The 23,858-nt window shown below is 41.5% G+C and overlaps 4 protein-coding genes across 5 annotated transcripts; 2 read left to right on the top strand and 2 right to left on the bottom strand.

Annotated features, from left to right (window-relative positions):
- The first annotated feature begins 970 nt into the window (after positions 1–970).
- Positions 971–12,827, top strand: gys1 (glycogen synthase 1 (muscle)). 2 transcript variants are annotated; one of them, XM_080905153.1, is made up of 16 exons: positions 971–1,222; positions 3,015–3,133; positions 3,231–3,412; positions 5,588–5,779; positions 5,930–6,115; positions 6,274–6,418; positions 6,812–6,929; positions 7,064–7,184; positions 7,330–7,436; positions 7,534–7,593; positions 7,851–8,043; positions 8,292–8,418; positions 8,500–8,595; positions 8,694–8,857; positions 11,232–11,312; positions 11,443–12,827. In XM_080905153.1, exons 2-16 carry the CDS (start codon positions 3,016–3,018, stop codon positions 11,686–11,688), a joined length of 2,136 nt encoding a protein of 711 aa, XP_080761279.1. In that variant the 5' UTR covers positions 971–1,222; position 3,015; the 3' UTR covers positions 11,689–12,827. The 2 variants fall into 2 exon arrangements, with proteins under 2 accessions (XP_080761279.1, XP_080761280.1); XM_080905154.1 differs by having other exon boundaries at positions 992–1,222; positions 2,975–3,133.
- Positions 12,828–12,903: 76 nt separating this feature from the next.
- aspdh (aspartate dehydrogenase domain containing) lies at positions 12,904–16,713 on the bottom strand. The gene is made up of 8 exons (XM_080905155.1): positions 16,550–16,713; positions 16,387–16,443; positions 16,142–16,286; positions 15,893–15,977; positions 14,531–14,680; positions 14,219–14,442; positions 13,998–14,137; positions 12,904–13,078 (listed from the first exon to the last, which is right to left on the bottom strand). Exons 2-8 carry the CDS (start codon positions 16,439–16,441, stop codon positions 13,041–13,043), a joined length of 837 nt encoding a protein of 278 aa, XP_080761281.1. The 5' UTR covers positions 16,442–16,443; positions 16,550–16,713; the 3' UTR covers positions 12,904–13,040.
- Positions 16,714–17,457: 744 nt separating this feature from the next.
- On the top strand, positions 17,458–19,517 carry tmem86b (transmembrane protein 86B). The gene is made up of 3 exons (XM_080904428.1): positions 17,458–17,629; positions 17,795–18,038; positions 18,227–19,517. Exons 1-3 carry the CDS (start codon positions 17,579–17,581, stop codon positions 18,676–18,678), a joined length of 747 nt encoding a protein of 248 aa, XP_080760554.1. The 5' UTR covers positions 17,458–17,578; the 3' UTR covers positions 18,679–19,517.
- On the bottom strand, positions 18,919–23,637 carry hspbp1 (HSPA (heat shock 70kDa) binding protein, cytoplasmic cochaperone 1). Its single transcript, XM_080904427.1, has 8 exons — positions 23,458–23,637; positions 23,108–23,238; positions 21,497–21,713; positions 21,191–21,415; positions 20,639–20,794; positions 19,989–20,085; positions 19,784–19,895; positions 18,919–19,528 (listed from the first exon to the last, which is right to left on the bottom strand). Exons 2-8 carry the CDS (start codon positions 23,225–23,227, stop codon positions 19,448–19,450), a joined length of 1,008 nt encoding a protein of 335 aa, XP_080760553.1. The 5' UTR covers positions 23,228–23,238; positions 23,458–23,637; the 3' UTR covers positions 18,919–19,447.
- Positions 23,638–23,858: the final 221 nt, after the last annotated feature.

Genomic DNA, 23,858 nt, shown 5'->3' on the forward strand with positions numbered 1-23,858 from the left:
ATGACTGTGTACGTGACAAATAAAATTTGAATTTGTTGTATCTTACAGTAAAGTACTGGCATTTAAATGCATCTTTTACAGTATTATTACTGTATTCGCATTTACAATACACTACTACTGTGTACTATTTTAAATGAAGTTACAAAAGAAGAATTATAGCAGTGATTTAATATTTTCCAATAATCTTTTGCAGTTAGAGTAATATACTCTATACATATAGTACGGTTTCTTACTGTACACATAGGAAAACAGCATTCCTAAAGAAAGCTGAGATCCTTCATTGTGTGCAGCAACATTTATAGAGTGGCAGCAGAGATCATTTTCGGCGTGGTGGAGAACACCGTCACACTGGTCCAGTGTCTCCCACAGGGGTTCGGTGGTGGCTGGGATCTAGTGGAGGCCATAGCATATGATTCACATTCTCATCACACCATTCAGTGACTCCCTGTGGAGGAGCACTGCTGTCCAGGAAAAGACCACTCCTATCAGACTATAAATGCTTTTTAGTAAGTTCAATGTGATCACTCAGAACTACTCTGTGTCCGTTTGCCCTGACCCCTCTCTCAACAACATGCCAGCAAATATCCGCCCGCAGCATAACAGAGCCACTGGATCTCTTCACTGTAGGGATGGAGAGGTCAAGGTTTGACTTTAATCTGATACCTCTAAGTAGCTCCATAGGTAGGATAGTCCACGAATGTCTCTAGTCATACTGTATTTTTTTTAAAACTATAGCCCTCTGGGAAGCTTATAAATAGCTCTGGCTCTCCCCCTTCTCACAGGAAACTAGAAAAAGCTCCCTGCTGTACGTGACTCCCCTCTTGTGTACGGCTAAAACATTCGTTCACCAATAACAGCAGCTCTTTAACCACTTCCCAGCCAATCGCACGTCCCCGCCGAGGAAAACACCCAGTTCCTGTGGTGTTTTATGTAAAAGGCGGAGACACGGAGAAGCCAGGGGCCAATAGGAGTGCAGCTCATGAATAATGTGTGGGCGGAGACTCCAAGCTCACCAACCCAGCCTCCTTCCTGCATCGCAGGCCATGAGCGTCCCGTCCCTCCGCACGACCCGAGCGCACCGGGCCAATGTGAATCGCTGACATTTAACCAACGCCGCCGCCCCCTTCTTCTTCTCACTCTGCGCTGTTATTATTTTTATGGACGGACTGCGACAGCTGCCAATGCGTGCTTCATCTTCGTGAAGTTGGGACAAAACTGAAGGGTAAGTGAACATCTTTATTTCAGCCTGCCCGGTGATAATAGAATACATCCTAGGCGTGCGCGTATCGGTTCAGGACGCGGCGTCTGTGTTTTTCCGCAGCAGTGATGCAGTAGGTGCTTCATGTCACGTTCGCCCCGAAACTCACGATAGACACGCACACAGGCGTGTTGTTGCTCCCTGGGGTCTCAAGACGTGCCTGTCTTGGGACATTGTGCCCTTTTCCCAGCAATGTGGACCTGCTGAGCAGTAACCACTCTATTCACTAAAAGGGACGTCAGCAAGGTCACGATGGTAATGATGATGATGATGATGATGATGATGATGATGATGATGATGGTTTACAATGAAATCCTAATGAGGCAGATAGGAACCCCTTCACAGAGCCGGGGGGAATCCCATGTGGATTTCCAGAGAAAGTTTAATTCAGCAGTAAGGTGTTTACGCTCAGGATCGGTGTAAAGCATGGTGATGATGGACTGAGGACCTTTCATATCTCGCTATAAAAACACAATCAGAACAGAATCTTCGAGGGGCTACATCCAAAAAATAAGAAGGCAAATTTATGCAAAGCTTAAGTGTTTGGTTTGTCATCAACTTGAAGGCTTCTCCGTCTGTGAGTGCCCGGGGTCAGCCTTGTGTTCAGTGCTATCAGTAGCAGCTCAGCGCAAACACGCTGGAATTTGAGTATCATCTTCTTCCTTACAGTAAAAAAAAAAATTACCTTAAAAAAAAATCAAAGCGCAGACAGGATTTTTGTAACATGTGGAAGAGGCTATTGGTTTGCATGCATGAACATCATCAGCAACATTTGCTACAGGATCAAGTTTATACCTGATCAGTGTCCTTATCTGTTTATCCGTTCTCATGGCTCTCCCCACTTTGTGGGGCTCTCTGTCCTGGTCGTTGTGTCCTTGGGCAAGACACTTCACCTACCGCCTACTGGTGTTGGCCAGAGGGGCCGATATGGCAGCCTCACTTCTGTCAGTCTGCCCCAGGGCAGCTGTGGCTACTACAGTAGCTTGCCTCTACCAGTGTGTGAATGTGAGAGTGAATGAATAGTGGAACTGTACAGCGCTTTGGGTGCCTTGAAAAGCGCTATATAAATCCAATCCATTATTATTATTATTATTATTATTTGTGCCAGAAGTTTCATCAGATCTACAAGCAGGAACAGAACACCCGGTTTTGAACTCAAAGTAGAGGACTAACCTTTAAATGTCCAGTACTAATGATGCAGGTGCAGGAGTGCTTGGAAATAAAATGTTCTGTCAAAGTGATGTGCATTTCTGTGCATGTGTGAAGAAGAAGCCCTGTGGTTCTATTAGATGGTGACCCAAGGAAACCTGAAGATAGACTACTGTTACTCAACACTTTAGTGCGTTTGTTTGACCAGGCGCTTGGTTCCTGTGAGAGCAGCTGCAGGTTTATCTTATATCAGGGAAAGAGGTGAAATGTGTGGAAATGAGACTTGTGAAAAGAAGTGAGATATGTTGAGTTTGGATTCCAGTTGTGTAATGTCGTAAGAATGATGCAACCGGGTGTGTTGTTTAATGAAAGCGTAAAGGTTTCATATAGCTATGTGAGGAGATGTTGGTTAAGAGGAAATTGCTCATTGAAGCCGCTTGAGGTTAACCTGGTGAAGTTTAAAGATTAAGAGTGGCTTTTGTTTATGATTTAGACAACGTATTAAAAAACTTGACATGCTTTTATCAAAGATGAGGAGTTTAGTGTCTGTGTGTGTGTGGTTGTAAGGTGTCCCCGTCTCAGCGGAGTGTCTTCTATATTTACCCAGCATGCCGCTGGCTCGAAGCCTGTCTGTCACGTCCCTGTCAGGACTGGAGGAATGGGACGAGGAGTTTGATTTAGAGGATGCCGTCCTTTTTGAAATAGCCTGGGAGGTTGCTAACAAAGGCAAGTGTTTGGTGGTTTTTGAAGATAATTAAAAAAAATTATGCCAAAAGACAATGTCGTTTGTGTTGAATCACATTATATCTTTCTATGTGTGAAGTTGGAGGCATCTACACCGTCATCCAGACCAAAGCCCGTCTGACCTCAGAGGAATGGGGGGAGAACTATTTCCTGGTGGGTCCCTATGTGGAGAGCAACGTGCGCACTCAGGTGGAGCTGATCGAGCCCACAAACCCCGCACTCAGGCGGACCATTGACAAGATGAACTCCAGTGGGTGTAAGGTACTACCATATGTAAACTAAAACACAAACACCCCTACACACACACACACACAGACACGGAGTTAAATTTATACGATCCACTGACGGGCAGTCATCCTAACAACTCGTGGCTGAGGTACTAATAGTTTATTTGTGTATGCATGCAGTGAATGTGCGCTCTAACGCCCAATTAGAGTTCATCTTTCACTCATCTTTTACATCTGACACACTCCCACTCTGCCCAGCCTTCTGTCCTTGACCACAACTCAAAACCCAGTGACATTTCCCCCGCAAAGGTTAGAAGTTGTATCGATGTCTCTCTGTCTCTCTCTTTCTCACAAATGCGCTCCAGAAATAGATGACGGAGTGTGATACTTCTAAAGCTTTGTGCTGTGTCATTCTGAGTGTAATGTGGAGTTGTGGGAAAAGGTTAGGACTGGTAGCGGTACGCTTTTAAAGGGGTTAGTGCAGCCAGGTCAGTAAAGCCTGTATGGTTTACTTTCAGCCACAATTGATGGGACAAGAAGAGAGCAAAAGCAGGCTGCAGCAACACTGAATTTGCATGTTTCATATTATGTTACTAGTTCCTTCCCTCTCCTCTGCTCTTTGTTTCTGTGTGCACATGTGGTTCAACAGCAGAGGCATCTGAAGATAACATTACTTATGTTACATTGCTAATAAGGGTGTCCCAGCAACACTCGGTGTGTCTGAAAGTTTGGTTTGTAATGATAGTTTTGTTTAGTTTTGCCCAGTGGATTACAGGTATCATCCCAGGACCCTCCCATTTTCAAACAAAACGTCTAAGGTTTTATGTACCGGTATCAGAACATAATAAAAATCTATTGATTCTTACTAAATACTGAAATAATTTATATACAACCTGATGAACAACAGTGCATGACATATTCACTGTGCCATTGTTATTTTGCAGAAGCAGTGTGGGGGGGGGAAAGAGTGCACCCCGTGACTCAGTAGTTTGTAGAAACAGCAGCAGTAACTTTTAGGGATTGTTTTGTTTTTTGTTTGACATTATCAGTCTCTGATCATGGTTGTGGTGGAATTTTGATCCACTCTTCTTTAAACGGTTGCCTCAGTTCATGCAGCTCTTTGTTAATGTCCCACCAGAGTATTTCCATCATGTTCAGGTCTGGACTCTGACTGGGCTAAGAAAATGCATTGATTCTATTCTTTTTCAGCCACAAATTTCCTGCCGTCCTTGTAATCATTGTCCTGTTGCAGGACCCATTTTCTACCAAGCTTTAGTTATCGGATATTTGGGCTCACATTTGACCCCTTAATACTTTGATATACACACGGGTTCATAGTGGACTTCATGACTGCAAGGTGCCCCAGTCCTGGGGTTGCAAATAAGCCCACATCATCAGTCCTCCACTGCCGTGCTTGACAGTCAGTATGAGGTATTTGTGCTGACGTGCTGTGTTTGGTTTTCAACAAATATGGCTCATTGAACAGTTTGACCTTGAGGTGAATTTGCTTTTCCACTCATGGGATGATTGAGGGATTGTTAACACATACCTGAATGTTCCAGACAAGCAAAACTGGCAAAACGTCTGCTTTTATAGAGCTGCTCACAGTTAATTATCATTTGATTGACTAATTTAAAGTTATCCTATCAATTCCCATGCAATGTCTTTGTTTTTCATGCACTTTCATGCAACCTTTGTTAAATAACAAATTTTTCAGACCTGCTAAAGACTGTAGTAGTGGTAGTAGTTGTGGACACTGAATGAATGGGGCCCAGGGTTGCTTACAGATGCACAAGTGGTGTGGGGGCAGGGTGCCAGCAGTGGAAAGTGGGAGGAGGGGAAATAATTTGCCTGTTCATGGTTCTGTGCAGCCTAAATAAGGCTGAAGGAACGTAAGAACCTCAATGTCATTTTAAGAATTGAAGATGGTGATTTGATTACCAGATGATGTGTTTTTAAAGGTTTATTCATTGCTGGTACAAATTTTAGATCATTAGTTTTGGCATTAGTGTATTAAACTATTCCACTTTAGTTGCGTTCTAAGCAGCATGAATTGCAATTCTAACAACGAGAAATACTCAATCCAGGCTTTCTTAGACTGGAATACATTTTTGTAAAGACATAGAAGTCATTCACTTACGTTATGTTAGAGAGAGAAGGACTAACCAGTTTTTTTTTCTCCCTTTCGCCCTTGTCTGTTTTCTTACAGGTCTACTTTGGCCGCTGGCTTATTGAAGGTAGTCCCTACGTTGTGCTCATTGATATCGCGTTCACCGCCTGGTCTTTAGACTCCTGGAAGAGCGAGCTGTGGGAGCTTTGTTCCATTGGCGTGCCATGGTTTGACCGTGAGGCCAACGATGCGGTGCTGTTTGGTTTCCTGACCGCTTGGCTTCTGGGAGAGGTCAGCAGCTCAGACTTAATACTACACAGCTGATGAGAACGGGCATAAAACATAAAGATGGATTATCTGTAGGTCCTCCAGCAGTTTAAAGGGCTCTTTAAAGCAGCATATTAAACTAATCTGAACCCTTTCTTTCCTTCCAAATCACAGTTTGCAGCCCAGTGTGAGCAGCCTGCGCACATTGTGGCCCATTTCCATGAGTGGCTGGCAGGGCTGGGGCTGGTGTTGTGTAGACAGAGACAGCTTCCAGTGGCAACCATCTTCACCACACATGCTACACTCCTGGGGCGCTACCTGTGTGCTGGAAACGTGGACTTCTATAACAACCTAGCAGAGGTATGTAGCTGCTTTTTTATTAAGTATCAGTTCAATAAATAAAGATGCCATCAAACAGTTGTTGGCTTTGAATGTGTGATTTATATGAATATAAATATGAACTATTTCAAAAAATAGCTGACTACATTATAGACTCTCTGTGGTCTGTCTGTGTTCAGTTCAATGTAGACAAGGAAGCGGGCGATCGACAAATCTACCATCGCTACTGTATAGAGCGTGCAGCGGCACACTGTGCCCACGTCTTCACCACAGTGTCTCAAATTACTGCCATTGAGGCTGAACACCTGCTCAAGAGGAAACCAGGTGTGTAGCAGTGGACTGGTGTGTGTAAGACGGCAGCATGCCTCCAGCTCCCCCTGCAATACTCTGAATATAGAAGTCTGAATATGTAAAATATAATATATATAATATAATGCTTTCAGTGTAGTATTATTTTAAATTAACCCTTAGAAAATCCTTAAAAATCATGACTCATTTTGTCTTAAGAACAAAAAAGTAACAGCTTCCCAAAAACCACTTTAAAAATGTTACATAGTAATATTTTTTTCCACTTTAAATTACTCACTCTTTTAAAACTACTTCAGCCTGAACTATACATATCGAGTATTAATTATGCTTTGGAGATTTTTAATCTACCTGACTATCAAATCATCACCTTTTCTCTACTGCATGCTTATGCTTTGCCTGCTTCCACAGATATCGTGACTCCCAACGGGCTCAACGTGAAGAAGTTCTCAGCTATGCACGAGTTTCAAAACCTCCACGCTCAGAGCAAGAGTCGGATTCAGGAGTTTGTCAGGGGACACTTCTATGGGTTAGTCCGCACGTCACAGCGTGTGTAAAGTGCTTAAAAGTTAATGAATTTAGCCAGAAAGGGGAAGTGACAAATCAAGTTGTGTATTTTTTTTTTTTTTTTAAATTGTATGTTGGTGACCATCTGACCATCAGACACCTCGACTTCAACCTGGACAAGTGTTTGTTCCTCTTCATCGCTGGGAGGTACGAATTCTCCAACAAAGGAGCCGACATCTTCTTGGAGGCTTTAGCCAGACTCAATTATCTACTGAGAGTACGTATGTGTGGCTGTGTTCACAGATGTGCACATGTGTTCACAGATGTGGAAGGAGAAAGGTCAATCCTAGGTGTTTTTTTTTTTGTTTTTTTTAAAAAGATAAAACAAAATCTAACTCCAGTGTCTGTATGGTCCATCAAAGGTCAACCACAGTGACGTGACAGTGATCGCATTCTTCATCATGCCAGCTCGGACAAACAACTTCAATGTGGAGACCTTGAAGGGCCAAGCAGTCAGGAAGCAGCTCTGGTGAGGTTCTTTAAAGATGTAGTTATTCATTTTGAACTTAAAGGAGTAATGGATTTGAATTTTTATTTTATTTTTTTAATTTTTTTGTCCCTGGCAGGGATACTGCTCAGACTGTGAAGGAGCGCTTTGGAAAGAAACTTTATGAGTCACTTCTGGTGTAAGTCGACCCCTTTTTAATCCTGCCTCTTAAAAACTGTAAGATGTAAAAAGTATTAGACACCCAGCTTATTACAACAAATATCTCCTAATAAATAGTCCCCAATAAAGGTATGCATTAAACTTGGATATACCTGAATTTGTAAAAATGTTGAAATCTTATTGGTTTTATTAAATTCAAACCTGCTAATTATTTGATTTTTTGTTTTTTTTGTGCTGTGAGTTTCGTTTTAACATTAACTCGAGCTTTTTCTTCAGTGGGCAGCTGCCAGATGTGTCGAAGATGCTGGACAAAGAGGATTTCACTATCATGAAGCGTGCCATCTTTGCCACTCAGAGACAGTGCCAGCCTCCGATCTGCACTCACAACATGCTGGAGGACAGCAGCGACCCCATCCTCAACTGTGTTCGCCGCATTGGCCTTTTCAACAGCTCTGCTGACCGGGTCAAGGTAGGTCACGTGACAGGAGGTGACCGCTGGAAGATTCCCTGTCGCCTTTCTGGGATTTAAGTTGTTAATTTATTTTGATTTATTTTTTTTAGTTTGTGAGGTATCATAGTCGCACCTGAAAGAAAAAAGTGTTGTGAGAATGATTCTGTAATTTTATTTTTTCCTCAATCTGAATTACCCCTCATGCTGCTGGTTCTGGCAGTGTGCCCTATCTGTCTGTAACACTGAATTTCTTCTTCATCTGTTAGATTATCTTCCATCCCGAGTTCCTTTCATCCACCTCTCCTCTTCTTCCAATGGACTACGAGGAGTTTGTAAGAGGTTGCCACCTTGGCGTCTTTCCCTCTTACTATGAGCCCTGGGGCTACACACCTGGTATGATTCATTCATGCTGACAAGATGCATCTATGTGTGTATTAATATAAAAGTACTAATTATTGTTTCCCTGTTTATCAGCTGAGTGCACTGTCATGGGAATTCCATCAATCTCCACTAACCTGTCAGGTTTTGGCTGTTTCATGGAGGAACACATAGCAGACCCAACGGCATATGGTGCATCTTCATGCCTTCTCTTCTAAATTCTACTGTTTTTCAAAAGAAGTCCTCTTTTTAAGATAATCAGGAAAAACTGCTGCTTTTTCGCTTTGCAGGTATCTACATCCTGGACCGCAGGTGTCGGGGAGTGGACGAGTCATGCAACCAGCTCACTTCCTTCCTGTTCCAGTTTTGCAAGCAGAGCCGCCGCCAACGGATCATCCAGAGGAACCGCACTGAGCGTCTGAGCGATCTCTTGGACTGGAAATACCTCGGCAGGGTAACATTACAAATCCTGTTGCACATCTCTGGACCCCTCGGCCTTCATTGTCTTTGTTGTTTTCCTTCTTGATCAGGGGTGTCAAACATAAGGCCCACGGTCCAGAATCGGCCCGCCAAAGGCTCCAGTTCAGCCTTTTTGGCAGGTTTGGAAAATGTGAAGGGGGGCATACATTTCTGAGCTTTTCCTGCTGTTAAAGTCCTCCCCGTGGCCATTCATACTACAAAAGTAATTGAGTAATATATACAGTGGGGCAAAAAAGTATTTAGTCAGCCACCGATTGTGCAAGTTCCCCCACTTAAAATGATGACAGAGGTCAGTAATTTGCACCAGAGGTACACTTCAACTGTGAGAGACAGAATGTGAAAAAAAAATAATCCATGAATCCACATGGTAGGATTTGTAAAGAATTTATTCATAAATCAGGGTGGAAAATAAGTATTTGGTCAATAACAAAAATACAACTCAATACTTTGTAACATAACCTTTGTTGGCAATAACAGAGGTCAAACGTTTACTATAGGTCTTTACCAGGTTTGCACACACAGTAGCTGGTATTTTGGCCCATTCCTCCATGCAGATCTTCTCGAGAGCAGTGATGTTTTGGGGCTGTCGCCGAGCAACACGGACTTTCAACTCCCGCCACAGATTTTCTATGGGGTTGAGGTCTGGAGACTGGCTAGGCCACTCCAGGACTTTCAAATGCTTCTTACGGAGCCACTCCTTTGTTGCCCGGGCGGTGTGTTTTGGATCATTGTCATGTTGGAAGACCCAGCCTCATTTCATCTTCAAAGTTCTCACTGATGGAAGGAGGTTTTGGCTCAAAATCTCACGATACATGGCCCCATTCATTCTGTCCTTAACACGGATCAGTCGTCCTGTCCCCTTGGCAGAAAAACAGCCCCATAGCATGATGTTTCCACCCCCATGCTTCACAGTAGGTATGGTGTTCTTGGGATGCAACTCAGTATTCTTCTTCCTCCAAACATGACGAGTTGAGTTTATACCAAAAAGTTCTACTTTGGTTTCATCTGACCACATGACATTCTCCCAATCCTCTGCTGTATCATCCATGTGCTCTCTGGCAAACTTCAGACGGGCCTGGACATGCACTGGCTTCAGCAGCGGAACACGTCTGGCACTGCGGGATTTGATTCCCTGCCGTTGTAGTGTGTTACTGATGGTGACCTTTGTTACTTTGGTCCCAGCTCTCTGCAGGTCATTCACCAGGTCCCCCCGTGTGGTTCTGGGATCTTTGCTCACCGTTCTCATGATCATTTTGACCCCACGGGATGAGATCTTGCGTGGAGCCCCAGATCGAGGGAGATTATCAGTGGTCTTGTATGTCTTCCATTTTCTGATGATTGCTCCCACAGTTGATTTTTTCACACCAAGCTGCTTGCCTATTGTAGATTCACTCTTCCCAGTCTGGTGCAGGTCTACAATACTTTTCCTGGTGTCCTTCGAAAGCTCTTTGGTCTTGGCCATAGCGGAGTTTGGAGTCTGACTGTTTGAGGCTGTGGACAGGTGTCTTTTATACAGATGAGTTCAAACAGGTGCCATTCATACAGGTAACGAGTGGGGGACAGAAAAGCTTCTTACAGAAGACGTTACAGGTCTGTGAGAGCCAGAGATTTTCCTTGTTTGAGGTGACCAAATACTTATTTTCCACCCTGATTTACGAATAAATTTTTTACAAATCCTACCATGTGAATTCATGGATTTTTTTTTTCCACATTCTGTCTCTCACAGTTGAAGTGTACCTCTGGTGCAAATTACTGACCTCTGTCATCATTTTAAGTGGGGGAACTTGCACAATCGGTGGCTGACTAAATACTTTTTTGCCCCACTGTAAACAATTAAATGACAAAAGGAGAAAAAAAAAAGGAACTATCTACTATAGAAATGTATGCTTCTACGTTTGGTTCACATTTAAAAAAACAAAACTGAACAGTCTACACAATGAATGAACAGAACTTTTTCTGTGATTTTGCACATTTATATCTTATGGTTTAATCCAAAGAGACGCACTGACAGGCTTTTGTTTATCACGAGATGTATTGTTGAAATTGCACTTCTCTTTCTTATGTCTCAGGAGTTAAATGTGTAATTAAAATTCTTTAGACTGACAGACAGGAGAGTTTCACTCATCGGCCTTCTTGAGCTCAGTGGGCTGTGTGTTGCCCACCATCTAACATCAGATCAGATCCTTGCTCTAGATTTTACTTAAAGTTCTTTAGTTATTGAAAGAAACTCCTTCTTTGGAGTTTCTTGTGTATTTCTCTACTATTTGCAACAACGAGTCTCACAGATAAAATCTTTACAACAGTTATTTATTTATTTATTTTTAATTTCTCCTTCTTTTCTTCATTAGTATTATATAGCTGCCCGCCACATGGCCCTGGCTAAAGCCTTCCCTGACACCTTCATATATGAACCTCAGGATACAGCCCAAGTAAGTTAACTTGTATTTTTTTTTAATAGACACAGTATTTAAAACAAATGTGAGGTTTTTTTTATTTTTTATTTTTTTTGAAGGGTCCTCTTCCTGTTTATGTTTTTAATACTTTCACTCCTGTCCTCAGACCGCCGGTTTCCGTTACCCCCGACCAGCCTCAGTGCCACCATCTCCAGCCCTGTCCCGCCACTCCTCCCCGCACCACAGCGAGGCTGAAGACAACGAAGATGACGAGTGCTACGACGAGGACCTGGAGGCCGAAAAGGACAAGGTGAACATCCGCCAGCCCTACACGCTGCCTATGAAAAACAAGTCCATCGCCATCATCGGGGCCAACGGGAATGGCGACGAGGTGACGAGCGAGAAAAACTGAGACCGATGCACTACTGCTAAACCTCACTAGTGAAACTCTTATCTGTGGTTCAAGTTGTCCGTGTAGACGACTGTGGCTGCGTGAACGCGTGTGACGAATTTAATATTGGCATGTTGTGACAAAATGCATTACTGTCAGTGTCTTCCCAACCTGTGCGTACCTCAGAATTTTTAAAAACAGTATCTGTCAGTTTGATATATTTTGGTATTGTTTCAGTTACACCAGCAGTGTGACCGGTAGTTTGCTTTGTGAAGTAAATGCAGCAACTTAAAAGGAAAAAGGTTAACTGACAGATCAACACATAGGAAAACAAATCAGGATTGCTGGATTTTTGTAGAATACTAACAGTGAGTAACGTGGATCTAACAGAGGATCATTAATATTAACAGCAAACTGTGGAGTCGGATTTTATACTTCATTCAAACGTAGGTCAGGGCTGGGAGAACAGCTTATCTCTCCTTTTTTTTTACCAGCTTACCATCTCTACAAGTTCAAAACGGGAAGCTTCCTGTGAAAAAGCCCACATAGCAATATTATGCATTAAGAGCCAGAAAGAGCATCTGTTCTTTTTGTCGTTTTCACTCGTGCCCCACATGATGTGACAACCATACAGTGCTTCACACTTGACTTTCTACCTTTTTGTAGCATTTTTTTTTCTTTTCTTTCTTTCACGCGCCTTGTTTTTTGCATAACCTCTCAAAATAGAAACAAAATGAAGAGCACACACTGATAATGCTGAAAACGCTCTCGTTCGGAGAATGGTATCGCCTTGTGTGTGAGTGTGTTCTCATTTTGTTTGTGTGCCTTACAGTATCACAGTGTGTCCACTGTACTCCTACTGTGTTTGTGCGCGCTTGTGTGTGGAGATTATTCCTTGGTTCGCCTGTTTCAGCAAGTATTTATTTGTGAAATGAAAAGAGGTAAGACAGAGGGGAAAGGGTACTGTGTCCTAAGATGGAAACTGTGTTTACAGGTAGAAGACCTGACAGAGAGAAAGGGCTGAAAAACAAGCTACTGTATGTCTTGAGTATTTGTTTTGGAAAAAAGGAAATGGTTTTGCCAGCCGTATACTGTCACTATCACTCCATTTCTCACAATCTTGCACCAGATGAACATATAATAAAATTTAAATATCTATATACACCTGTTTGGTGTTTTATAAACAGTAACGGGCTCTTCTTTCATTGTGTTTGTGCAGTTTATTGGAACAAATATATCCAAAGATTTGCTTCTTTGTAACATACTGATCTTATCTACACAGCATCTCCTTCATAAATCATTCAGATCAGCTGAAATGTTGCAGTGAATCCTCTTCTTCCGTTGTAGGTAATCCTCCAAAGTGCTTGGCTGTTTCAGCACAGGTAAACTCTGCCCCCGTGACCTTTGCAAACTGAGAAAAACAAGAATGTAAAAATCTGAGTCTTCACATGAAAAACATACTGAAACACACCGTACTCCACACTCAAAGAGGACCTATGATGCTATCACACTTAATATAATCCCCATATATCTTATGTTTGGCCTCGGCGCAGCTCCCAAGTTCATAAACTAAGAGAAACTTCCTTTAGGGCCTTTAAGGGCATCTGTGAGCCAGTTTTCTTTCTTTCTTTTCCTCTTGGAAAGGAAAGCTTTGAGCAGCAGGTGTCATCATGGGTTTGAAATCCTTTATTCTCATGGTGCATGTGCTGGAGATGACTATAATAAATATATGTGCATTTACTAGCGTCATAAAAAGCCATCGAAAAAACTGTAAAACTGAATACTTTTACAGTTTTATACTTTAATATGAGCACTCACCATTGTAATAGTGTTGTGTGTGTGTGTGTGTGTGTGTGTGTGTGTGTGTGTGTGTGTGTGTGTGTGTGTGTGTGTGTGTGTGTGTGTATTATGGAATAAATTAATGAAACACTTAAACCACACATAAGATATTAATATGAGTAATTGAGTGAGAGCGAAATGATTCAACAACGGTCACCGGAAACCAGCCATTAATCATTTGGAGCCTGAATTTAAAATTACAACAAAAAATGAAATCACCACCGCTTTCATCATCCAGGAACTGCCTGCACGCTCTGCACACATGAGGTCAGGCATTGTCTTGCACCACGAGGAACACAAGGCCCACTGCACCAGGTCTAAAAATAGCTCTGAGCATTTCATCCCTGTTTATAACTACTTTAAGGAGTTTGCTGTGCTTAAGTACAATTTGGAGGTGTTTGTGTTGACATGATAGATACCTTAAAAGGGTGACACAGAGTGCTTTACATCAGATTCACTGAGAAAGTGTTTGGCAGTCATTTAGGACTTACTGAGTAAACTATTCCAGAAAGAGCTGTAAGTTGCGCTGCCAGTAACAGCCCCGAGTTTGGCTGGATTCCTCCTCACTGTGTGTACTGAGAAACCATCAGGCCCAGTCACCTCCACTTCCACCACATGGTAGTCTCTTAACCTGCGGCATGAAGGTACATGAAGCTGGAAGATGCAGGCAGGATGGTTTCAAACAAACAATCCGACTTTTAGAAGCACTCACGCTGTATCTGACACAATCTCTCCCTGGACACCAGTGAAGCCCAGTGTCCCTGCTGCCACTGCTGCTGCTGCCATGGTGTTCACATTGTTAGGAGCGAGTGGGCACAACTCTGCAACGGAGCCTCTGAACAAAACACGCCTGCCTTCTCCCTCCGTCCAGTCAGTGAGGACGTCTCCTGTCAGCCGAAAGCAGGAGGGATGCTTGGACATTCTGATGAACAAAGCCTAAAAATAAACCATGAAAGGAAAAAGCAACATTAAATCTCTTATGTTCATTTCCATGGTTTTAAACACTGGACTATCCTTGTTTTACCTTTATTTTCCCACTGTCATTCAGCCTCTGGATGTCCTGGCCTCCCCATAATGCACCACTGGGGACGTAGAGAGTCCTGCCATACTTCTGAGCAGCCTGACTCAACTTCTGGTTCAGATCAGGATCAGCGAGGGCAGATGGAGAGCCCACCTAGAGGAGGAAAAAAACGAAAAACAAAGGTGCAAAACAAATGATGAAGTGTCATTGACTTCTCAAGTGTTTGTGGGTTAGGATGACCGTCTGTCGACTCTGAATTTTGAACCTGTTATTGAATTTAAATCTACAAAGCAAACGCTATCAAACCAAACGCCCGTGTACATGCGAAACTCTTCAAACATTAATGTGGAGATATATTTAAAATGTGATTTGCAGAATGCTTCATAGTCGCAGCTGCAGTGGAGATACCATGTGCTTGGTCTTTTATGCATTTAAATCCAGTCTGTGACTGAGAAGTGTTAATTGGAAAGTATCAAAAACAGATGAGGGTGAATTAAGACTTTGCTGGGGTTAATCCTGAAGCATATGAAAGACTATTGTCTGCAAAAAAGTGAACATTGAAGTATAGAAATGAGCATTTTCCTTATTTGCAAAGCAAATAGCCAATTTAAATAGCCAGATGCTCTCTCTGCCATCCTATTTCTGATGGTTGAGTAAAAGTTATGATTAACATTAACAGTTTGTTTCTCTATGTGAGGAATGAGTAGTTTGTGAGAAAGAATTGTGCTTAACAGTCAGATACTTTTGAGGGGTCCGTGAAGAGGACAGTGGAGGACTTTTCTCCAAGGAGGAGAACATTTAATAACCTTCAGCTGGACCGAGATTGCGATTGTTTACAGTCGAATGACATGATATTCTGTCCATTTTATGTACGCTCACAGTACCTTAAGGAAACAGTACCTCAACTGACCACTCGTTAAAACCAAGATATGCAGAAGAGCATCTCTCAATGCACAGCTTTGAAGCAGACAGGCTACAGCTGCGGAAGACCACATCCTGTCAACTAAGAACAGGAAACTGAGGCCACAGTTTGAACATATTCACCAAAATTAGTCAAAAGAAGATGCTGCCTGGTCAGATGAGGTTTGATTTCTGCTGTGACATTCAGATGGTAGGGTCCAATTTTGTTGTAAACAACATGAAAGGATGGACCCATTCTGCCTCGTATCAGTGGTTCAGCCTGATAATGATTTAATGGTATGAAATCATAAAAATGACAGATTTAAATCAAACTGTATCAGTCAATTAAAATAAAATCTGTCAAGTACTATAAATAAAATATAACATTGGAAGAATCTATCAAAAAAACAAACAAAGAAATGTACTAGCTGTTTCACTGAAATAGCAAAATCAGAAGTAGCTCACCATGAAATGAGACTGAGACAGAAACTGGAGCCCAAATTCTTTAACTATTTGAGGATGGCACACCTCAACAATCACATCGCATCGCCTGCAAAACACACAATGATTATTCTTCAAAGTTCAGAAGGGAAATTCCCGAAGATAAATACAGTACGTTTATAGCGTTCCTGATTTAATACATAAAAACACGTGTGCACAGAACAATCATGCTGTGTGCACGTGGGTTTTTAATGCTTATGCACATGTTTGCACCTTTCTGCAAAGGACGATAGATCCCCGAGTATGAGTTCAGAGGGGACTAAACCACTGAGCTTGCCAGAATTCCTGTTCCAGACAAAACCCAGAGTCAAACCGAGGGCAGGTCCATCTTTATTGATCCTCTCCACTAGGTACTGACCTAAATTGCACACACATACACACACATGCACATGCTTTCAGGAAATAATATACAGCAATTTAAAGAGTGTTTGCCTGGGATTTAAAAGGGGAATTCCGACCTAGATGTCCAAATCCTACGACTCCAATCCTTAAAGAGGAAGAATCGGTCGCCATAGCTGTACAAAGGAAGCAAACAAAGCAGATAAAAGCCCAGAGTGCAGTCGCAAAGCAAACCAATACACATGCACACATATACATGTCTATATTGACCTTAAGCCATACCTGATATCAACCCCTTCTTGCACAGTTACTGCATTTATTACTCTATACACCCAGTAAACTTACACCCCCTCCAGCGTTGTCCCACACCTTGAATTTCAATAACCAGCCCAGAGCTGCAAGAACTGTGTTCAGGCAAAGCACAAAGTTTGACTCAGAGTAGCCTGTAGTTAATCATTGTTGCAGTTCTGTGAAATTATTACACGCAGGGCTCCTCCTCCATCTGCTTGAACTTAAATCTCAGCTTCAGAAAAATGTAATTGTTTGAAATTTTCAAAACAAAATCCAGTCAAGACGAGCACTGAACATCATTCAACATACAAAGCATTTTATTCTTCTTCTATGTCAGAATGTGTGTCATACTTTCTTTGATCACAAACAAAAGAAATGTGTCATATTCATCAGTATCTATGAGCAAACGAGCCCTTTCCTTTACTTTAAATGTGAAGCACTGGAAACTGGATGGGGCTTTGGCATAGCGTGTTTTTCATAACCATCCACATTTTTTTGAACAGTTGCCACAAAAAAACCCCCAGTATTGTTATAACAAATTTACAGCTGTTTATCAAAGAATCCAATCCTTTCCTGTAAAATGAACTTTTTTTTTTTACACATTTGTTTTATGAAACATTGAGACATAAAAAAGTCTCAACAACAACAATCATCAGGTTTTGTCAGTTTCCTGATATTAAAGTTTACATTTCACAGTGATAACACCTGCACAGTTCAACTTTGCTCCTTCTGTGCTGATGTCACCAACGTAATCCTGCTGGTGAGGTCAAGGGTGAGCAATTTGACCAGCAGAACTCAAAACAGGGAGCGAATTGATTATCAGAGCGCAATCAGACAGTGAGGATCGGTCTAAAGTTCATCGACATGAAATGCAGGCAGATTGAAAGACACGACAGAGGTTCAAGGCGAGGGGTACAGGAGCTGAGGATCGTTGGAGCTGAGGATCGCTGGCAAACAAGACAGTAAAGACACTTTTATCCTTCTGAGACGTCTGCCCACAGCAGTGCTGTTTGAGAGAAGATGGACATCCTTGAGACTCACGCCTATCACAGGCGGCAGAGGAGAAATAAGGTACAGTTCACCTCTATTTACAGCCAGTATTTCTTTATTTCTAGCAGCACTTTGCTTAGTGAAACCAGATGGAAAGGAAATGTTTGAAATCATAACTTGAATCTACTTCTGTACAAAAACTTGATGCATCTCTCCCTTTTCTTTCTTTTCGTCCATTTCTATCAGTCCTGTGCTCTCTTTCTGTCTCTCTTGCCTTTCTTTTTGTCTGCAGCTCTGTACTTCTACCTTTGGACTCCTGCTTCGCCCCCGTCCATCATGTCTGCAGGTGTCAAATCTGCACCAGTACTCCTATTGGCTGCAGTGGTGCTGAGCTGGAATGGAGGTCAGAGTGTCCTAGGTGTGGTGGGAGGACTGGTCTTCTCTGCTGTTGGTGACTGCTGCCTGGTGTGGCCTGAGCTTTTCCTGCATGGTAAGCGCTGGAGGTGGATGAGTTCAAAAAATTGAGCATTTTTTTCTTTTATGAAATGTCTATTGCTCGCACATGCCTCATTATTGTAAGAAGTATTTGTAATAGTTACTTTCAGAGAGTAAATTTAACACTCCAGGATTCATAAATTGCAAATCACATGCCCATTATGTCCTCAATATCTGTTTCAGGAATGGGTGCATTTGCTGTGGCTCATCTGTTGTACTCAGTTTCCTTCCTGTCCAGTCGTTACACAAAAAACTCCTCTTCCTGCTGGAGCCGTTTTCTCTATCTGATCCTGTTTATGGTTGGAGGAGGTTATTACACATTTTTATTTCCATTTCTGCAAAAGGACCCAAACTCTGAAGTGCTAACTCCAGCTGTTGGAGTCTACTTTGTCTTAATTACTCTAATGGGTCTATTAGCAGCTAGAACTAGCAACGTAGCAACACTTTTGGGAAGTCTGAGCTTCATGGTATCCGACGCAACGCTGTCTCTGCAAGTTTTTAAGGTGGTGGCACCAATGCAGCACGGTAATACTGTTGTAATGGTGACCTATTATCTGGCACAGCTTCTAATCGCTGTGGGTGACATGCAAGCAGTAGAGGACACGGATGAGTTTTCAAAATGGAAGAGGTCCTAACCAGTATCCCTGTTGTACTCCAAAAGCTTGTACTACATTAGCTCTCCATTTCCATAAATATTTGTTGTAAGTGGTTAAAAAAGAAGAAGAAAGAAACAAAGAAAAGGAAATACATTCAATTTGCAATGTTCTAAAAATGAAAGAATTTATTTCCAAATGAAATGGAAAAACATTCAGTAAACTTCAGTTTATAATATTTATATTCTGTGATTTAATGATCAAAATATTTTCTTTGACATGCATGTTTACATGTAGATTGTGCATATGGTGGCATGATGTGAACTGCTCATTATACTGTATGTTTATACACGCAATCCCATGTTTTATTAACAGTAATAAATATTATGTCAACAACTGGGAGTTTTGTTTCAAGAAAAACTGAAAAGAGACAGGAAATGTAAAAGTAAAGCATACTATAATAAAATAAAATAGATTTAACTAAATTCAGCATTTGTGTTCTGCCAATTAAAATAGAGTACTATACATACTACCTTTAATGGAGATGCTTGGGATGACAGTTAAGATATTAAGAATGGCAAACATTGGACTGAAATAGTTGTTTTATACATTACAATATACAGTACAATTATTTACACAGTGAAATCCAGGTACTGGATCATGTGCAACTGTCTTAACAGACCAAACAACAACAACAACAACAAAAAACATGTCCCAGCTCATGAATGTTCTGTTATCTTTTCATACTGATGCCAAAACATGTCAGGGTAAAAAAAAACAACAACAAGCAAACAAAGAAAGAATTAAAAAATCAACGATCCATCCCAGTGTCATCTGACTGCTGCCTGGAGAAACACATAACCCTGAGTCGCTCACAGAAATCAAGTTCTTCCTGTTGGAAACAAACATGTGACTTTAAGAGGAAGAAAAATAAGATTCAGCTTATTTTTTTAATTTTCAATCTTTTAAACTTAAAAAAAAAAGCAGTCATATATCTCTTTATTGTTTACAACTAGTTAGCCTTTAACCACAATCACCTCTAGTTTTACATGGAAAAAACACATTTCATGACTGAAATGAAATTTTGTAGCATAATCACAACATTTCTATCGAGTTTTACGATCTGATTCTCAGGCACATGAATTACCTGACTTTCTTCTTTGCCTTGGAGCTCTTTGGATCTCTGTCTGAGTAATTCCTCCAGGCCCAGAGCAGGATTCCTGCAGTCATTGAGCCCTTGTGGAAAGTCTTCGACCAGACTACACCACCATCAGTAACAAGGACGGGTACAGTTACTAAAACCATCCATGAAATAATGTCAGATTTTCAGTATCATAATGAATGTTTCTTACCAGCAAAGGGCACCAAGCACATGTTCATGGACGGGTGAATGCGGTGTACGGAGAACTGATACCAGCTGCTGTACCATACCCATGGCAACAAGCGTGTCTGCGGGGGGAAATAATCAGGAATATGCCTGAGTTTATATTGAGTCAAGCCATTTTTTAAGGAAAGCTTGCAAAAACTTTAGATAGATGTTTAAAGAGTAAACCAATTAAATATCCAAAGTAAAAAATCTGCTGTAGTTCTTCTTGTTATGGTCTACTATGTATGTGTAGTTAAGATTAAAATAGTTTTTCCATGTTTTCCCCAGACAAAGGTAGCAAGATCAGTGAGAAACACACATACTGCAAGGATAAAACTAAAAGGGAGAAAGTATAAAAGTTTTAACACGAGATTTAATTGCTAAAAAAAATCGTTTAAAAACTTTTTATGTTATTTTACCCTTTAACTGCAGAACTTGCCATATTGGCGACTAATCATGGATGAAGAGCAAAGCTGCAAATAAAATATCTTCATTTTCCACAGAAAAGGTGTCTCTATAAGCTTTTAGAGACATTATTAAACCATGTTGTGTCTTAATAAAAGGCTACAAAGTGTTGTATTGGTACTGGTGCAGGTTTACAGCGCTATCCTGTCTGAATGTCCTTCCCATCCATACCTTTCTGTTCGGGATGCGACATCAGCAGATTGAGCAACAGGAAAGCCGACTTGGTTCTGAGCTTCTCGTTCTCTGACTGCATGCCTCGCATCAGCACTGAGAATCCATCGTGGGACAGGAAGGCCTGGAGACCTGCCTCCTGCTCTCGAACCAGACCTATGATTACGACAGGACACAGTTTTGTTGAGGGTTGTGAAGCACAGAGCTGGGACAAAAAGACGGTGCCATGTGTCATTTGGCACTAAAGAAGAAAGCAACAGATAATTTAGGCTTAAAGTTGAATTGACAGGAAACATGAGATATAACAATATCATAAACACAGGCGATACAGTTGGGAGGCTGGCCACTAAAAATAGCTGTTGAATAGCCTGTCCATCTAAAACATCAACTATGGGAACCAACTGTTGACCGCACTAAAATTCGCAGACTGTCACATGGACAATCCGAGGTTCTGGATCATGTATGTGAAATGACTGATGTGCAGCAATTGGTTGCAGGCTTGTTGTCATGAAGCTCAGTTTTGAAGCATGCGTGCATTATGGCTCTACTCACATGAGACAGCGTAAAGAGCTTTCACCCTGACGGTGGGGTTTGGGTCAGAATCTGTCAGCTGCAGAAGCTTCGGCAGCGCCCCGATGCTAAGCAAGTGGAACTGCAGCTGTGGCATGTTCTGGGCACAGGAGGCAATGAGCTGGGCAGCACGCCACCTCAACCCACTTTGAGCATGATTAAGATACTGGGAGACGCACAACTCCAGCCCACCAAGGGTCATCAGGTCTGCAGAGGACAGGATGCAGTGAGCGTACAGTGAACACACGCTGTCTTTAGCGTGCCCTCTGCTCTAATACCATTTATTACCTCTGGCATTGTCCAGATTCTCACACAGCTCGGACAGCATCTCAAAGGCCGTTTCCCGCTCACCGTCCTCATCATCATCTTCCCTATCTTCCTCTCCACCCCTCTCCCTTTCACTTCCTTCTTTGCACAGAACAGCCAAGCACTGCTTCATCTGCTCCACTTCATCCATCTGCCCTTTGCACAGTTCTGTAAGAGCTTCTCTCAGCCATGTTTTCCTCTGGAAGAAAGGCACAAAAAAGAGCCTGAAGTAGTTTGTCATGCTGAATTCAAATTCTCTGATGTGATACCTCCAAGCACGCATTAAGAAAAAAAAATAAAAATAACGTATGTGGACATCAGTGTCTTACTCAGACACATGAGATTTCAAGTGATGTGCAATTATATATTACTGTACGAAAGTCTTGAGTCACTCCTCATTTCTTTATATTTGACTTCCAAGAAAGACTTTCTTTGAATTTTTAAGCAATAGTTGAGCAATAACTCTCCAGGATTTCCAAAGGTCTTTCAAAGTTTTTCTTTCAACATTGGCTTCTTTTTTAAAAAACTGACTTTCAGTCCAGTCCTTCTACCTGACCATTTTTAGAAGAATGCTTCTTTGTTTGTCTGTTGAACCACTTGACATTCAAGCACAAAAAAGGCATCAAACTTAAGAGACAAGGCCATTGCTGTGTCTACACAAGACAGAAAACTTAGCAAAAAACAGTTTAACATTTTATCTTTAAACATTGTTACAATTTCTTTAATTGAAATTAAAAAAAATGTCAAAGTTTTTAATAGTTTGAAACAGTGTTTTAGAGCCAACACGGTCATTCCCAGAGAGCTGCATGGTGTGCAAGGTTTCCTGAATTTGCGGAAACTGCACAAAGGGAGGACACAAGAGGAAGTAGCACGCCTGAAAAACTATCTACAGCAAATTAACAGTATACATAGCACTGTAGGTTTAAGATATCAAGCCCCTAAGTAGTATCAGTTATTGGCTGACAATTGAATAAAAACATTTGTGATAAATCAAGCTAAGAGAGAACATCATTGATGGCAATGGCATTTATTTACTTATCAAATTTAAAAGTGTTGTCAAAGATATCCCCTTCCTACCAAAATACTGAGGACTAAGTGGGGTGGGGGGCTGCCAGCAGTTCTGATTGATATAATTTCTATACCTTGTTCACTACTTAAATTAAAAGTTTTCTGTGATCCAGTTTTGTCCTGTTCATTTCTGGCCACAATGTCCGGCTTTCTGTTTGAATGCAGTATTATACTTTTGTCTCTCAAAGCACTCTGAAAACTATGAAAATGTGATATATCAATAGTTTATGGTGGGATGTTTTGCAAAGCGGAGCAACACATGTTGCTACTGTAAAAACAAAAATATTTATTATTGTTGTTGTTATCATTTTTGGATCTACTCTACTATATTATTATTATATCCTCATGCAAATAAGGCTTTTAGTTGACTAGTTGCTCATTCTACTTATTTAAGCCGTAGTTCTGTCAAAGCCACATTGTGAAGCTATGCTACAAGCATGTGTGTCCTGGTGTGAGCTACAAAGTCGACACCCAACAGTTTGTGTGGTCATCTGGCCTGATCCTGCTTAGGGTACAAGTACGTACCTCTTCTGACATGGGTTCAGGAGGGGCAGGACCCTCTGCAGCGGATCCAGCCTCCACTGCGAGCTGAAGGACCCCTTGGAGGTTCTGGGGATGTCTCCTGGTCTGCCTGTCTTCTGACATGGTGTTAACAGCTAAAGGGTAAAGTGGAGAAAAGAAAAAAAAATCAACAAGACAACTAAAGGAATATTTCAAAATAACCTCAGATTAATTTAAGTGTACTAGCAGTGGTACCAGGTAAAGCCCCACAGTTTATATACCAGGATCATACTTTACTACAAACATACAGCTCTGCTAATAATGCAAAACCTGCTGCTAGCCTCTTATAACAAAGGGTATTATTGCCCACTTACCTTTAAACTGACTCCAAATCAACGTAAAGGTAACAGACAAAGTTTCTCTCTGAGCTCAAATACAGCTCTCTCCCTCTATAAACACAGAAACGTGAAGCGCTGGAACGTTCTAGCTAGCTCTTCATCTCACGAGCAAGAGCTCACGAGTGGCAAGGGGGGCGCCATGTTTTACCGTAAAAAGTAAACCAAACGGGCAAGCAAAGTAATTTTTGGATACTCTTTGCTCTCAAATCAACGTCATTTTAGACTTTCCATTTTTTGCTTTAAAGTCAGCTTTTCAAAATTATAATGCTGAACATCTGACTGACAGTATTACCTCAATATTTAAAAATTCATAGACGCAATTTTTTCCTATACTAGTATAGTTACGGTAATCCAGTAACGCTGGTACGCACAATTTA

The sequence above is a fragment of the Rhamphochromis sp. 'chilingali' genome (assembly GCF_963969265.1).
Source record: "Rhamphochromis sp. 'chilingali' genome assembly, chromosome: 15".
NCBI classification, from domain to species: domain Eukaryota; kingdom Metazoa; phylum Chordata; class Actinopteri; order Cichliformes; family Cichlidae; genus Rhamphochromis; species Rhamphochromis sp. 'chilingali'.